The sequence below is a fragment of the Sinocyclocheilus rhinocerous genome, unplaced genomic scaffold (assembly GCF_001515625.1).
Source record: "Sinocyclocheilus rhinocerous isolate Xijiao unplaced genomic scaffold, SAMN03320098_v1.1 scaffold504, whole genome shotgun sequence".
NCBI lineage: Eukaryota > Metazoa > Chordata > Actinopteri > Cypriniformes > Cyprinidae > Sinocyclocheilus > Sinocyclocheilus rhinocerous.
In genome coordinates, this window is record NW_015645076.1 from 2,249,151 (window position 1) to 2,265,140 (window position 15,990).

Consider the following 15,990-nt stretch of genomic DNA (forward strand, 5'->3'; position numbering starts at 1 on the left):
TGAACATTTGGGTGGCATTATGCAAATATTTCCATATAGTGTGGTAGATATGTGGGGGCGTGTTAGAACGAGCCGTTTTAGGGGGGCGTGGCAGAGTCTTAACTTTGATAAAGAATATCTCTTTGGTTTTGAGACTTTAGTCTTTGCAACTTCAGGGATCTTATCTATGCACAATCAGCTTGTAACACTCCAAAGAGAAAGGAAAACTTGAAATCGCATCATATGACCCCTTTAAACTTTCAAGCATCTAAAAGTTCATAAAACATTTCATAAAAGTTCATGAAACATATCCATATAAATCAATAATCCAAGTCTTGGCATGGATTGCTTGATGAACAGATTTAATTTAGGCTTTTATTCACATATAAACATTCATCAACACGCATACGTGGAACACATTAAATACGGTCAAGTGCAGCTCATCTGTACTTGATTGAAAACAAACCTCATTGGTTCTTGCGGACACTCAAACATGCTTATGTGACATGCAAGAACAAAACTTATTAGTCAAGCAAGAACTGGATTGTTTTCATGATGTCTATGAAAGTCTTGTGTAAAAAAATGTCTTAAGTCTTAGCTGGGGGTGAGTAATTGATGACAATTTTTGTTCAAACTAACCTTTCAATCTTACTATTAGGGATTTAAACTATTTTTGGTCTTTTGTCTCCTTAGAACCGACCTGCGCTCCAATTACCTCTTGAACAGCCGTATCACTGGCATTGAGGAGTGTGACCTCCTGCTTTTGGTTGGAACAAACCCACGTTATGAGGCTCCTCTCTTCAATTCACGTATCCGCAAGAGGTATAACCATTGCACACTCTATTAGCAACAGTTGTAAAATGTTGACTAGGTGTCATTTTTGTTTTCTTTTTTATCTTTCAGTTGGTTGCATAATGAGCTCCAGGTGGCCATGGTGGGTCATAAGGTGGACCTGAGCTACTCTTACACACATTTGGGTGAAACCACACAAGTTCTGCAGGAGATCGCTGCTGGAACACACCCTTTCTGCAAGGTAGCATTAAATAGCAATGTTGGAGTTTATTTGGAGATTTGACTGAAGTCATTGTCTGTAAGCATGACATCAGAAGTTGCCTCTTGAATTTCAATGTTTTTTTTTGTATTTCAGGTCCTAGCCCAGGCCAAAAAGCCTGTCGTAGTGTTGGGTAGCTCCACTCTCCAGAGGGAAGATGGGGCAGCCATCTTTAAGGCCGTGTCCACAATCGCTCAAAACTCTCGGGTCAGCAGTGGTGTTGAGGATGGATGGAAGGTGCTCAATGTGCTGCACAGGTCAGCTACTGCCATAAGTGTGCATGTCTGGACCTTTCTTTGGGAATCTTTTCTGTTCTACTGTTCATTTAAAAGAATTGTGAAATTTGACTCTTTGCTTAGTAGAAGTACTTACCTTGTCACATTCATGTGTGTGACCTCAGGGTGGCTAGTCAAGTGGCAGCCCTGGACTTGGGTTACAAACCTGGTGTTAATGCCATCCAGAAGAACCCTCCCAAAGTACTGTTTCTCCTGGGAGCTGATGCTGGCTGCATCACCAGAGCAGACCTTCCCAAAGACAGCTTTATCATCTACCAGGGTCAGTAAAGACACTTGCATATTTATATACTATAGACTTTGTGTTCTGTACCACAATCCAAAGGCCCCGATAAACTTCAAGCAAAATTGATAAACAAACTGGTGTGACGTTACTTTATACAAAATTAGGCCAAAACGAAGTTTACCCCAAGCAATGAATGACAAAAAAGCGGTAAGCGGCTTGCATCCAAAAATATTCTTTTGGGTTTAATGGTTCCACATGCTTATCAGGTCACCATGGAGATGTAGGTGCAGTCATGGCTGATGTCATCTTGCCTGGTGCTGCATACACCGAAAAGAATGGCACATACGTCAACACAGAGGGCCGAGCCCAGCAGACCAGGGTGGCAGTTACTGCTCCTGGTATGGCACGCGAAGACTGGAAGGTTTTGCGTGCTATTTCTGAGGTACTCTCCTTAAAACCTGGACTTATACAATGTATAATATTGTTCATATACCTTTCCTGAGCTTTGTATTTAGAATAAAATTCAGGTTGTTCAGTAAGGAATCTCATGTTTTGTTTGCTCAGCTGGCGGGAGTCACACTGCCATATGACACACCGGATGAGGTGAGGAGAAGGCTGGAAGAGGTCTCTCCTAACCTGGTGAGATATGATGATGTAGAGGAAGCCAATTATTTCAAACAGGCCCATGAGCTTTCAAAGGTTAGTGTTCTTCTTCTTTGTTCTTCTGTTTTTGTTTTAAATCTGCACTAATTACATAGTTCAGTAATGTCCTCCTGTTCTCCTTAGGCTGTGAATCAGTCATTGCTTGCAGCTCCTCTTGTCCCCCCTCAGCTCACAGTGAAGGATTTCTACATGACAGGTAGAGTAACAAATATATATTGTTAGTTTTTACAAGTTCTTATGTGTGAATAGAACGCTGTAACCTAGTGTATGTCTTCGAACCTGTAATTTACCATTGCCTTCGATTGTCTTCCTCCACAGACCCCATCAGCAGAGCCTCTCAGACAATGGCCAAGTGTGTGAAGGCTGTGACAGAAGGAGCAGCAGCAGTTGATGAGCCCTCAATTTGTTAAAACTCTTTCAGGCATACACAAAAGTACACAAAATAGTCATCGTCAAGTACATGTACAACCACATACCTGGATTTCAGCATATTTTGCTGTTTGTCTCCCATCTCTTACATAGTCAGACTTCACCAGAGGAGCAAAAATGTGTGAAATTAATCTTGCTCATATTTAATAGGCTTTGAAGGGTGTTGTAAAGTTTTCATTCCCATAATTTGGCTGAATGAGGTCTGCTTTGTTTTGGAAAGCTCTTATTATGATAAATAAAAATGTATTATATCAATATACTATTGTCACCGTTGACATCGCTGGTATAAATTATTCAAAGCAAGGGCACAGTAGAAAAAATTCTGTTTTGGTTCATTTAGAATCTGGGATGGAAGTGTAAGGAGAAAAAGCATCTTGATTGGAATGTTGTTGGATTAAGTGCAATGTAAAGCCTAGTTGTTGAATTAATCTTAAATTTCACCCATTATATTATTTTAAATTACATTAAATTGCAAAGTAGTGGATTACGATGAGTTCCACTTTAATGATTAAACTTTTAACATACCCTAAAGTTTAACAACTTTGTATACATTTTTACAACTATGTCTGCATCATTCTGACATCACAGAAGAGGATTGATAGGGGGCAACCTTAGTCACTTCAAAATCTCTTTACCCTCACTAACACCTGCTTCATAGTTTATATCACAAGACTTTCGTCTTGATAATATTTATTGATAGCAGGGAAGGGAAAATATGACAGACAAGAATGTTATCTTCGCATGTGAGATTGCACTAAATTTGAAGTTGGTGATGTCATTCCAGGCATGGATGAGATCATGAGACGCGTGAGAGGAGGCTGTCGGAAAAGACTTTGGGGGAGATCCCTCAAACTTAAAATCAATGACTGCGGCTTAAATAAAACTTCATGCTGGTCTGAACACTTCTGACAGCCGGACACTCAAATGTTCAATCTATATTCTGTGTTTGCGAGATCTGTCATCTTTCTAAAAGCCGACAATGAACATACAAAGTTGAATTCCAAAATGGTTGCAGAGGTTGTTGTTGCACTGTTGGCTGTTGTCATGTCCCCCCAGTGCCTGTAGTTGTGCTGTAAGAAGCCTCGCATCCGATGACTAAACCAACACCCCCTTCTCCTTGTGTACGGCTAGTTTTATTTCAATAATCGACAAAGATGTGCCAGTAGGATTCGTATAAAATTAAATCCACGCGTTAAAAAACTAAATTTGCTAGCGTAAAGCGGAAAGGTAGAGGCGGAAAATCCCCGTTGAAAGTAATAGCCGTCGACCATACGAAAAGATCAGCGTAGCTTGTTTAGCATAGGCCGCAGCGATCGGGGACTCAGCAGCTGCCGGGAAGCAACGGACTCAAGCAAAGGCGGAAGCCCGCTTATCACGCACTGCAAGACGGGTGCCTCGTTACTCGACTCGGGGGATTCGGGAGGTTTCACAGGCCAACGGTAACTACGAATTGCGCAGAAATAAAGGAATACTTGAAGTCACAAAATGTATCTGATATCAGTTTTTCTTGCAATATTATAACAACTTAACCCCGTGAAACTAATCTAAATATACCTGATAAATAATACTCCGAAACTTTAAAACGTCCCAGGTCATCGACAACGCGTATTTTCGTATGACAGGTATTTTGCCTATGATCGGTCCCGAGTCTATCCCGCGCTTAAACAAATATTCCAACGACCGTTACAAAGTTTCAAAATGCGTTCGAAATATTTGTACGACGCAACAAAGAAATAGATTCTGCCGCGCTGATTCTGATCGTATCTTTCGTGAAAAGATTTAAATTGTTACTTAAGCGCTACACACCCAACTTGCTCAATCCTTGCCTCAAAAGTAACTGATAGTGCTGCCCAAGTACATGATATAGTAGGCGGGTTGTCCACCGTCCCCTTGCGTTTTCAAAGTTGCTTTGCATGTCAAACGTATTGTACTCTGCCCAAACACTTTTATGAGCCAACGTTTTATGATTTAGTGCTTCACCTGCTTAAAGCTCTGCTTACAGCAGCTGTTTTTCTGATGTGTCATTGATTGCTTAAAATAGGGGCTACTTTTCCTGCTTCCTGTCACTTTAATATTTAATGGTTTGAGCTGTTTATGCTGAACAGCCTACATGCTGCATGCTTTGATGAGTGCTTTGAAATGCAGTTCAGATTTGTTCGATGTTAGAGGTGACTGCAACATATATTGAAAGCTACTTTAAATTCGATGTGACTTGACCTGCAGATAAGCAAGCTTGTCATTATTATATCCATGCTTTTATTATATAGATGCATTTTTACAAGCCATCGTTTTATGATTTAGTGCTTCACCTGCTTAAAGCTCTGCTTACAGCAGCTGTTTTTCTGATGTGTCATTGATTGCTTAAAATAGGGGCTACTTTTCCTGCTTCCTGTCACTTTAATATTTAATGGTTTGAGCCGTTTATGCTGAACAGCCTACATACTGCATGCATCGATGAGTGCTTTGAAATGCAGAGTTCAGATTTGTTAGATGTTAGAGGTGACTGCAACATATATTGAAAGCTACTTTAAATTCGATGTGACTTGACCTGCAGATAAGCAAGCTTGTCATTATTATGTTCCTGGTTTTATTATAGCTGTTCGACTGTTTTGTATGCATTGTTGAGTGCTAGAAACTCCATGAAGGAGCACAATAATAATGGAAGAGCTCAGAGCTTTGATTTCTGTGCTCTTCAAATGTGAACTATCATTAGGTCTCTGCAGACTATACAGTTTAGGGCAGCCGCAGGGTAACTGTAGCTGCCTGTAATTGAGATTAATAAAATGAATATTACAGGAAAGGCTGGAATTTTAAAACACTAGGCATCATACACTTGCCGACATTGTAAATGGTTACAGAGAAAAACTTAGCAGCACCGTATACTGAACAACTAAGGATCACCCTATACCACAAAACACAACAAACCCACCCAGAAACATGTGCCTCGTTGCTCAGAGATGCCTGACAAATCAAAACAATATGTGTTGTAAAATCGTCTCAAAATATCAAACATGTTTGATATCCTCCAATTGGATAGAATTATAGTCTGAAACAGAGTCTGTTCCATAATAGACTATGTGATTTGCTTTGAAATCTGTCAACGCCGACTGCCCAATATCTGCAGACTGGCTCTGACTTTCGGCAATGAGAGTCAGCTTGTCCAGACTGCAAATTGAGGCAAAAACTTGGGCAAAAGTCACGTAGTGTATTTCAACCCTAAAAGTATAATGCATTTTATGCATGGTAAAAAAGTCAACTCAATAGATACATTTTAAAATAGAATTTAAAAAATATATATATATATACATAACATTATATACATTTGAAATCTAATTAGAATTGTAAATGCAAGGCACATTTTCAGTTTTGAGTAAAAAAAAAAAATGAATGTCTCATTCAACAGTTGTTGTTCCTGCACTCCAAAAGAAGCTGAATTGACTCAATGCTTTCGTCACACTTTTGTCTCATTCACATAACATTTTTTCATCAGCTGATGTTCCGGAGAGTTCCAGCCCTGGGATGTATGAAGGCAAACACATCCACTACTCGGAGGTGGACCACAAGCCTCTGTGTTCATATAGCCCAAAGCTTTGCAAGCAACGCCGGCTCAACGGTTATGCTTTCTGCATCCGCCATGTGCTTGAGGACCGGACCGCTCCTTTCAGACAGTGCGAATATGTAGCCAAGTACAATAGCCAGCGCTGCACCAATCCAATACCCAAGGCTCACGACCGAAAGTAGGTTTTTGGATTAACAATTGTTTAAAGAAAATAATGTGCATGTTTAAAGAATACTGAAAAAAACCTGTTTATCTTTTAGGTATTGTAATAGTCACCTTCAGGTTATGGGTGTCCTCCCCAAGAAGGAGCGAAAGAAGAAACAAGATACAATAGAGTCTTTGGCCCTCAACATTACCGTTCCATCATGTTAAAACCTAGTGGCACATTCCTGAAGAAGCCCCAAGAAAACCAAGCTCTGAACCATAAGCAGAAACAGCAAGATCACAGTGTGGATCCAGCCTTCCCAAACCATTTCAACACCTCGTCTCTTTCTTCAACTCTTCCACGTCCTTGCCTCCCTCCTCCCCAGACTGGAAGAACCTCACAGACACCCAAAGTTCCCTCCTCCCCTCGTGCAGAAATCTTACAAACCCCTGCAGTTCGTTCAGGTTCATTATTCAAAACCTCATCAACTCTTCAGGACAGCTGCCAGGGCTCAATAGAAACGACTCCAGCTGATAACAAAATTAAACTGGACCTTAATCATGCTTTTGACAAAAAGGTTGGCTCTGCAGCTTCAGGGACAGCATCGAGCCGTGATGACATACATAGACGTTTAATAAAAATGCACTCAGTTGCCATGCAACAACAAGCTCCATGTTTGCAGAAGTTCCATAGATTGATGGTCCAACACAGGGGCAGGTACCAAGACCTGAACACACATTTAGGTAGGTAATTGTGACCTGAGATTTTGACATTTAACAGTTAATTTAGCTTTAGTTTGTTTTCATGACAAACACAGCTTGTGTTCTAGGGCTTGTCTGGTCAGAAGACAGTGAAGAGGAAGATGGAGACTTGTGGAAACTAGTGTCACATCAGTGCCAGAGACTACAAGAGAAGCACTCTGAGGAAAGGTACAGTCATCCATTAGTCCGACAGTCATCCATACACCAAACACAATGATTGCTAAACTGCAACTTGCTTTACTTCATGGCTTCTTTCTCATGTAATAGAATAATCTATTCTCAAATCAGTATTCCTCCTTTCTCACAACTGGGACAAAAATGGGACAAACATTGAATGGACCTTCAATGAAGGCCCTTTTCCAGGTCTTCTTCAAAAAAGAAGAAATAAATTGATAATATTTAATAAAATAATAAATATCTTGATTTTTGCTTGTTTTAGCTTATTTTAATGCTTGTTTTGTCTTCTTATAAATCATTCAGGAAAAACGTCCTTGGTCTGTGACATACATAATCTAAATACAAGTTATGACAAGCAACAAACTTGTTTTTTTGAACTTGAGAAGTTCTGTTTTCATATTTCTGGCACTGCATGAATGCTTACACTCTGTGACCCAACAGTGGATTGCAACCCACTGTTTGAAAACTGCTGATCTAGAGAATTCTCTTTGCCATCTCACAGTGCCAGCAGTTCCCGTGCCGAGCGTTTGGCAGGCTTCTGCTCATACCTGAGACAAAAACACACGCACCTTTGCAGAGAGCAGAGGGGCTTCAGGAGGGAGAGGAGATCCCAGCATACCCTTCGTAAAGCCCTGCTGCAGGCAGCAAGAGAAGAACCTCACCACACTGCACAGCTTATTCAGGAACAATATAAAAAGACCTCCACACCCTCCAGGTAAAAACACACACTTGTGCATTAAGGGTATAAATAAACAATACATCGATATGATGGATATAATGACTAACAATATGATGTATTGCTGCAATCCGAAAGAAATTGCTAATATTTTTAAGATGCACATTCATTTTCTGTATAAATGTTTTTTCAACAACTGGAGGGCCTCATTTTGTTGTGTATGTCATATTGGAGATACTAGATTTGCAGAAAGACTTTCTTGACTTGTCATTGTTTATTTTATTGCACAAGCCACTGATGAGCTCACATCGCACAAGTGATCATCTCATGTGCAACTTTTTTTCTTTTTTTTCTCCATTATTTATTATTTATATTTTTCTAAATTATGAAAAAAAAATGTAAATGTATTTTTTTGTTGTAGATTTCCCAATTGAGATACAGGATTTGCATTTTTCAAAGAGTTCAATTAATTGCTCATACTGTACTTTGGTTTCTTTTGTGAGTTAATAAAAATGTTACGGCACAAAATAGCACATAATATCTTAATCTAGATATATTAGTTGCATATATTAGTTGAATCTTATCGAATCATAATGGTATTGTGGAAATTTTTGACGTATCAGTAAGTATTATGGTCTTAGAGAATCAATATCAGATCATATTGTGATGAAACACTTATATCATTGCATAAGCCAGTGATGAGCCTTCATCGGACAACTGATGATCTCATGTGTGACTTATTTTTTCCTTGTTTATTTATATATATATATTTTTTAAGTGATTAAAAAAAAAAAAAAAAAATTCTGTAAATGTCCCAAGTGAGATTTTCAGAGAGTTAAATTAAATGTTGAAGTAATATTTTGGTTGCATTTTGAGTTAATAAAATATAACTGCTTATGTATAATAGGCACATAATATCTTAATATTGAAATTGTAGGCCCTTGAATTTGATCAAAAGTTTTATAAATATTGTATAACTGGTTAAGAGAATCAATGTCAGATCATATCGTAATGAAACATCTGATTTATACCCCTAATGTGCATTCGATATTCACTTCATTTTGTACGTTTTCATGTTGCAGTAGTGGTTTCCTATGTGTTTTGATTCCACAGCACTGCAGTGCCATTGTCTGGAGATGACTCAGGGTTGTGTTCGGCTGTCGTGAAAGGTGAAAACTGCAGAAATTCAGCCTTACCGTTCACTAGGCACTGCTTTCAGCGTATCCTCTCAAAGTTCTTACTCTTTGAATTAGTCAGAACTCAACTCAAATGTACCTGTAAAACATAAGCTGGCTGCTTTTGGCTGTTCGTCTGTATTTCAGAACAATTTGTCCTGTGACTTTTCAACAGACCATCTGCTTTGGTGATAGACTAAATGTTTACGATTGTCTGTGTTCCCTGTGTTGTGTCCTTAATGGCACTCTGTAGATATCCTTCAGAACCGTTCACAGCAGCTGTTCTCAAGCTGCACCGCTCGCTTTGCAGATGGAGCTCAGTGTTCCATCCCTGTCTTTGACATCACGCACCAGACGCCACTTTGTGATGAGCATGCCAAGAAAATGGTGAGAAACAGAAGACGTTTCATTGCGTAAAAAACTTTTGCTAGTGACTAATTTAACCTTGTGTCGTGTGCTAATGGTGCTTTACAGGACAATTTCCTTCGAGGTGATATCAGCCGGAGAACGTACCACCACCACCAGCAGATTCAGCGGCACAGACCACTGAAGAAAGCTAAGCCTCCAGCACTCACTAAGAAGCATAAGAAGAAAGGAAAGCGAGGAGCACCAAGGCGCCCTCAGAAACCCATTCCTCCCGCGCAGCCCCAGGGTAACCTGGGATTGCCTTCCATCTTGTGTCTGCCCACTCAGCCCTCTGGCATAAGGTGAGAGCCGAGTGTGTTTGAATGTGTGTATCCGTGTGTCTGTAAGTGTGCACTGCACTCATCATCTTTGTGTTTTGCAGGAGCCCTTTAACTCCTGATTTAAGTGCTGATGAATTTCCAGATGACATCACCAATGACATCAGCGACATTCCACATGACCTGGAGTTGAATCAGGAGGATTTCTCAGATGTTCTTCCTCGACTCCCGGATGACCTGCAGGACTTTGATCTTTTTGAAGGTAATAGTTTTAATGGTAAGATTTTTCAAAAGAAGTGTCCTATGTTCACCAGGGCTGCATTTATTCGATCAAAAATAGAGTAATATTGTGTCATATTTTTACAATTTAAAGTAGCCATTTTTTATTTCAATATATTTTAAAATATAATTTATTCTTGTGATGGAAAAGTTGAATTTTCAGCAGCCACTACTCCAGTCTTCAGTGTCACATGATATTTCAGAAATCATGTTGATTTGATGCTCAGGAAATTTCTTATTATCAATGGTGAAAACAGTTGTGCTGCTTAATATTTTTGTGGAAGCAATTATAGTTTTTTTTAGGATTTTTTGATGAATGGGAATAGGTAGCGTTGTACAGTAAGGTTCCATTAGTTAATGTTAATTAATGTATTAACTAACATGAACAAACCATGAACAGTACATTTATTACAGTATTTATTCATCTTTGTTAATATTAATGAAAATACAGTCGTTCATTGTTAGTTCATGTTAGTTCACAGCACATTAACTAATCTTAACAAGCGCAGCTTTTGATTTTAATAATGCATTAGTAAATGTTGAAATTAACTAGATTAACAGATGCTGTATAAGTATAGTTCATGCTTAGTTCATGTTAAAGGTGCAATAGGAGATCTTGGAAAATGCTAACTTTAGCCTGATAGCACTGAAAGCGAACGTCCCACCCTCCCTGCAATCGCCGTCCAAAGCCACGCCCCCTGAACGCATTTACACTCACAGACCAGAGACAACATTACTACAATAGGCTACATCAGGTTCCCAATTCCAGCCCATGTTCCGAAGTGAAGTAAACTTCAACGGATTTAATGTGGAGACTTTCAACCAGCATAACAAAAAATGTTTCTGAAGACAATCACCTATTGCACCTTTAACTAAAGTAGTTAACTAATGAACCTTACTGTGAAGTGTTACCTGAATATCTTAATTGCCACTGCTTTTGATTAGTTCAGTGTGTCCTTTCTGGATAAAAGACTTCTTTTTAAGGCTCCATATTTTAAGGTTTGACTGCAAACATAATAAATAAGATGTCTTTTGCTGTGGGGCTGCAGGAAACACTGGCATATAGTAAAACTTTGACGTTGGAATTTTAAGAATTGATATCTAATTGGAAAATTTATATTTTTTACCCAACCTTATATAATATCTGTTTTTATATTGTTTTCTGGTAATACTTACTTTCCTTGCTTTGTCGATCTGTTTACAGTAATTTGGTATTCTATAATTCATGTTTGTTTGTCATGTAGGCAAGAATAGTGAGCTGTTGCCCACCTCTGAGGAAGCCGAAGAATTGGTTCGCGTTCTGCAGGCCATGGGCTCATACCCAGAATCCCTTGCATGTCTAAGCGGAATGGCTGAGCTTGGTCCCGTAGAAGCGATAGATTGTCGTAGCATGTCGGGGGGAGTTGTGGATCTACTGAGTGGACGGCTATCTGCTGAGACTCTCTCCAGCCTGGAGCTGGACCCCAGTCTGCTCCCCACCTCTGAAGATGCTTTCCCCCCATCACCTCCATCACCACAACCCCCTCTCACTCCTCCATCCTCTGTGGGGCAACTCACAGACAGCACATACCCACAGAGACAACCTCATTTCGTAGCGAAGATGGATAACTCCAAAGTGAATCTGAGCAATCTGCCGCTTGGAAAGGACGAGGACATCTCTCATGGCTCCTGGGGCATTCTCGCCCTCTCCCTCAACAACTCCTCTCAATTTCACAGCCTTATTGCTTCGGATGGCCTGCTGATGTCCACAGCCCTCTCAACGCCAATGACCCCCGTGTCCTCGGCCCTCTGTCAGCCCAGTTCGGCCCTCTCCGCTTTGCCTCAGACTGTGCCTGTCACTCGCTCCATACCCACATCCTCGCCCTCCTCACCAACATCCCAAACTAAGCACCTTCTCTCCCCACTGTTCAACCACTGTGGGATCCCAGCAGACTTGCAGCCGCACCACAGTACACCGGCGCCACCTATGGACCAGGCCTGAACTGCAGGCAGAACCAATTTGCTACAGTCAGTGTTCAGGGAACATGTTGCAGGTGATTTTTTTCTCCCCCACCAAATGTCAGGGTCATTCTGTCCATCTTCTCAGCCCTCTGCATCGTTTTCCCTCAACAAGAAAGAACATCAAGCAATAAATTTCCTTGTCTGCTTAAAAATAGTTGCTTTTTTCGAAAAGCAAACATAGATGGATTTTAGCCATTAATATCACTTGTATCCTTAAATGCATATTTAATATATTTATAGAGTAGCAGTCTGCACAACTAGTTTTATTGAAAATGTGTGGTAACTGGTGAAAATGTGGTTCTTGCTTAGCGGTAATGGACAAGTTTGTCAGTGGCAAACACAAGGGGAAAGGTGTCATGGTTGTATCACTATTTTGTCCCATGTAATGATTAAAAAACTTATTGTTTTGGCAGATGGTGTTTATGTGCTTTTAGTAGCCGTTAAACTATGGGGTCTTGCTCTGAGTGTAAGTGCCTGCCATAAAAGCTGTGTTACACCTTTATAATCAGTGTATTGCAAATCAACAAAATACACATTGCATTGTCACTAAGTAAAAATCTGTAAATGCACAAAATTTCACTCTTGAAAACATGAAAAATTGCATTTACTCCCTGTTTTTGACAAGTAATTACCTTCTCACGTTACCGTAAAGTTACTTGAGGGTGTTAAACTTCGATTCCGAGTGTTCAATGTGCTCCTGTGTAAGGCCTTTAGCTGAAGTGATAGCAGTTGTGGGAAATAAATGGTGTAAAGCTATAGTTATCTTGTTATGGCTTTTAAAGAGAGTAGTTATGATGCCTTTACCCTCATGTCATGCCAAGTCTACATTTGCATTTTCCTGTGTATCTTTGTTGCAGATGCTTTTTTACCAAAGTGGCTTACAAGAAAGCCTCTTTTTATGTCCACATCAGAAAATATCTATATATCAGTATATCTAACTGACCAATATAATGAAATTGTGTTTGGGCAGTTAAGCTTTTAAAGAGAACAATGACGTATAACCTTAATTCGGTATCTTTATAAAACGGATAATGGTATAAAATTGTGGTTTGGTAGACTTGCCGTTGTACCAGATAATGCTGCTTTTACCAACAGGCATACTGACAGAAATCCTTGCACACCGAGGGTTGTCTCGTATACTTTTTATACTTATTCACTGAATGTATCAAGTCAACGAAAAAGTTTATTATAACCTATTAAAATGGTATGGTCCTCTTCTTTGTTCAAGGTATTTTTATGTATTGACACGTTTACTTTTTGTTACTTAAGTGCTTGGATGTGGGTGTGTGTGTAGACAATGTGTAAGAGAAATTATATTTGTTTTATTTGAAATGTGTGAAATAAAACTGCTATGACCACGACTTTGTGTGCACTCATTATTTCAGTGTGCTGTCAACAGCAATTTGCGAGTTTTGTGTTGCAAAGAAGACACTGATAGCACTACAAGACTGCAATATCTGGATTAAACTAAAAAGTACCAGGCACAGAGATGATTCATAATGTATAGGACCTTTGGCTGGCTTTCTAAACAGATTGTAATTGCAAACTAGGAGCTGTTAAATTGTAATATTTTAACAACTGATTTAACAGTGGACTTCTACCTTGTCGAAGTGAATATTACTTGAAAAAAGGCAGAGGGCGCCAAAGGAATTATAATGTGGATAGTCTTCTGCAATGAGGATATTAGAGATGGGAATTTTGATTCATCCCAGTGACTCGAATCTTTTGTTAGTTAACAAAAAAGATTAGTTTGTTCTGTGCGGACTATATTATATCTTTTATCAAATAAACACAAATGTCTTTTTGTCTGTTGAATGACTTCCGCAAATTCGAGAAATGACCACAAAGAACTATTTTTGTTTCATTTTGTCGACTTTTAGAGTAGGCTACACAAACGGTGCCGTGCTAGTTTCGTTCACGAACGAACTGTGCTTCAGTTCCGAACGAGATCACCTTGTTCAGTTCCGTTCCCATTCTCGTTCAGAGAACAACTAATCGTTCAGTCAAGGGGAAGGGGTGTATGTATTCGTTCAGCAGGTCAAACCAATGAAGTTCGTAATTGATCGCTATTTGCTCGTCAATCTTGAGGCGTAGGGGCGAGCTTTTTTAATGGGGCACGAGCCCCAGACAGTTAAATATTACTGATAAATAAATATCATTATCATTATACATGATATCCATTACACCGACCTGAGAATAATTTCCCCTTGTATTTAAGCAATAATGCCCTGTTTAGAATCAGAACTAAATGCAGGGGTCGCGAATGAATCACTCTTTTAATCATGCAAACGACTCGTTCGCGATTCAGTTTGATTCATTCGGGTAGTTCATTCACGCAGCAGTTTCTCACACATAACAAGAAGAAGAAAAAAAGATTTATAACCATAAAAGTATATATAAAAAAGATATATGGGGACACTTTTTGACCGACAGGGGGGCAGCAGGCTGTTAGGCTAGAAACGCTGTTAAAACGATTCGTTCAAAACTACGGACTCGTTCACGAACGAAATGCTGCTAGTGTATATGACAAGTTGGAGTGAAATACACGATTCTGTCTGATATAGCAGAGATACGAAACGAGGTATTCAGTGTATCTTCCCACCGCTCGAAATTAGTCTGCACATGTAACATGAAACAAGCGTTTAAGGATAACGACCATAGGCGTAGCTTGACGTTTGAGGGGGCGGGGGCAAACCGAACCGGTGGATTTGGTCAGACGTACTTTTAAACACCGGGGCTCTGGCGTTACCTAGCAACGGCCCCCATACTGTACTCCCGCTCCAAGTGCCTGGCTGGCTGCCTTCAACTCCGGCGCAGTTTCTATTTCTGTTGTAGCGTTGCAGTCGCCGTCTGCTAAAACATTCATAGCATGTGGCTTCTGCGGTAATGTTTCAGTTTGAAGCACTACCCTACCCAACGCGCCGCAGAGTGATACTGACAAATGGCGCGTCAAATGATGGGTGACAGACCAGTTAATCACGGGCTGCCGTCTCTGGGGACGCGCTGATTGAGTCTGATGTAATGGATGTTATTATGGCCAGTGACATGACAACTGCGACCTCATGCACAGACGTGTTTCCCACATAACAATTGATAAAGCAGGTGGCGAGAAAATGTGATAACGGCGGTTTCTCTCACGCTTTTGGTGAGGGGAACAAGCAGAGCTGAAGAGGGATGGAGAGACTGGCAGAGGGAAATGGCAGTTGCATAAACTGTCACAGTGATGAGATTGTATCATTATGGCTCCAGATATGCCAGGGCTGCCGTTAGGCCATGACAAGGTTTAACGCCCCCATGATTCCACATGAACAGCTTCTACAAGCGCAATCGTGTGTAAGTATCAAAGTGGTCCAGTGCACAATGGTGCATCGCACGTATCTGTTAGCGTCAAGGCCTCTTGACCTGCAGGCACCGAGGTAAACTGCTGGAGCGAACACATTTCACAATGCCTCAGAAAATGGATTGTCCTTAACACCCCCACAGTTCTTTCAGTCCAATAACCAAATGTTTTTTTAGCTGTTCATCAGCCTCTACGTTGCTGTTGTTATAGGCTAGCCAAAGTGTGGGTTCACGTCTTGTGAATTGCTAATATTTTGATGAGACCTCTTTTCAAAAACTGAGACCTGTAACCTTTTTAATAAGTTTAAAGGGATAATCCATCCATGAAAATTCTATCATCATTTACTCACCCTCATGTCGTTCCAAACCTGGACATTTTTAAAAAGCAGCTGAAAACACTTGTTCAAACTCGCTTTTGTCTAATCTGTTCTTTTAATTGTTATGTCTATTTTTAATCTTTTTTTTTTACAATTTTGATGTAAAGCACTTTGTGACACTTGCTCTTGAAAGGTGCTATAGAAATAAACATTACTTACTTACTTACTGTATGACTT

The 15,990-nt window shown here is 39.9% G+C and overlaps 2 protein-coding genes across 2 annotated transcripts in view; both read left to right on the forward strand.

Annotated features, from left to right (window-relative positions):
- LOC107705604 (NADH-ubiquinone oxidoreductase 75 kDa subunit, mitochondrial-like) overlaps positions 1 to 3,184 on the forward strand; it is an 8,017-nt gene extending 4,833 nt beyond the window's left edge. The window contains exons 12-19 of the mRNA XM_016508976.1: positions 673 to 801; positions 883 to 1,012; positions 1,127 to 1,287; positions 1,431 to 1,585; positions 1,816 to 1,991; positions 2,114 to 2,248; positions 2,336 to 2,408; positions 2,531 to 3,184. Coding sequence (XP_016364462.1) covers positions 673 to 801; positions 883 to 1,012; positions 1,127 to 1,287; positions 1,431 to 1,585; positions 1,816 to 1,991; positions 2,114 to 2,248; positions 2,336 to 2,408; positions 2,531 to 2,622 — 1,051 coding nt within the window. The 3' untranslated portion in view covers positions 2,623 to 3,184. The remainder of the gene's footprint in view (positions 1 to 672; positions 802 to 882; positions 1,013 to 1,126; positions 1,288 to 1,430; positions 1,586 to 1,815; positions 1,992 to 2,113; positions 2,249 to 2,335; positions 2,409 to 2,530) is intronic.
- Positions 3,185 to 7,002: 3,818 nt separating this feature from the next.
- Positions 7,003 to 13,452, forward strand: LOC107705605 (INO80 complex subunit D-B-like). The gene is made up of 8 exons (XM_016508978.1): positions 7,003 to 7,088; positions 7,175 to 7,274; positions 7,786 to 7,998; positions 9,073 to 9,128; positions 9,388 to 9,521; positions 9,609 to 9,841; positions 9,922 to 10,079; positions 11,341 to 13,452. Exons 1-8 carry the CDS (start codon positions 7,043 to 7,045, stop codon positions 12,075 to 12,077), a joined length of 1,677 nt encoding a protein of 558 aa, XP_016364464.1. The 5' UTR covers positions 7,003 to 7,042; the 3' UTR covers positions 12,078 to 13,452.
- The last annotated feature ends 2,538 nt before the right edge of the window (positions 13,453 to 15,990 follow it).

Bases quoted from the DNA above. Each gene is read 5' to 3' on its own strand.
- LOC107705605 (XM_016508978.1), top strand. From the start codon at position 7,043: ATGGTCCAACACAGGGGCAGGTACCAAGACCTGAACACACATTTAG. The intron at 7,089-7,174 runs GTAGGTAATTGT...CTTGTGTTCTAG, and splicing joins AGACCTGAACACACATTTAG to GGCTTGTCTGGTCAGAAGAC. The intron at 9,842-9,921 runs GTGAGAGCCGAG...TGTGTTTTGCAG, and splicing joins ACTCAGCCCTCTGGCATAAG to GAGCCCTTTAACTCCTGATT.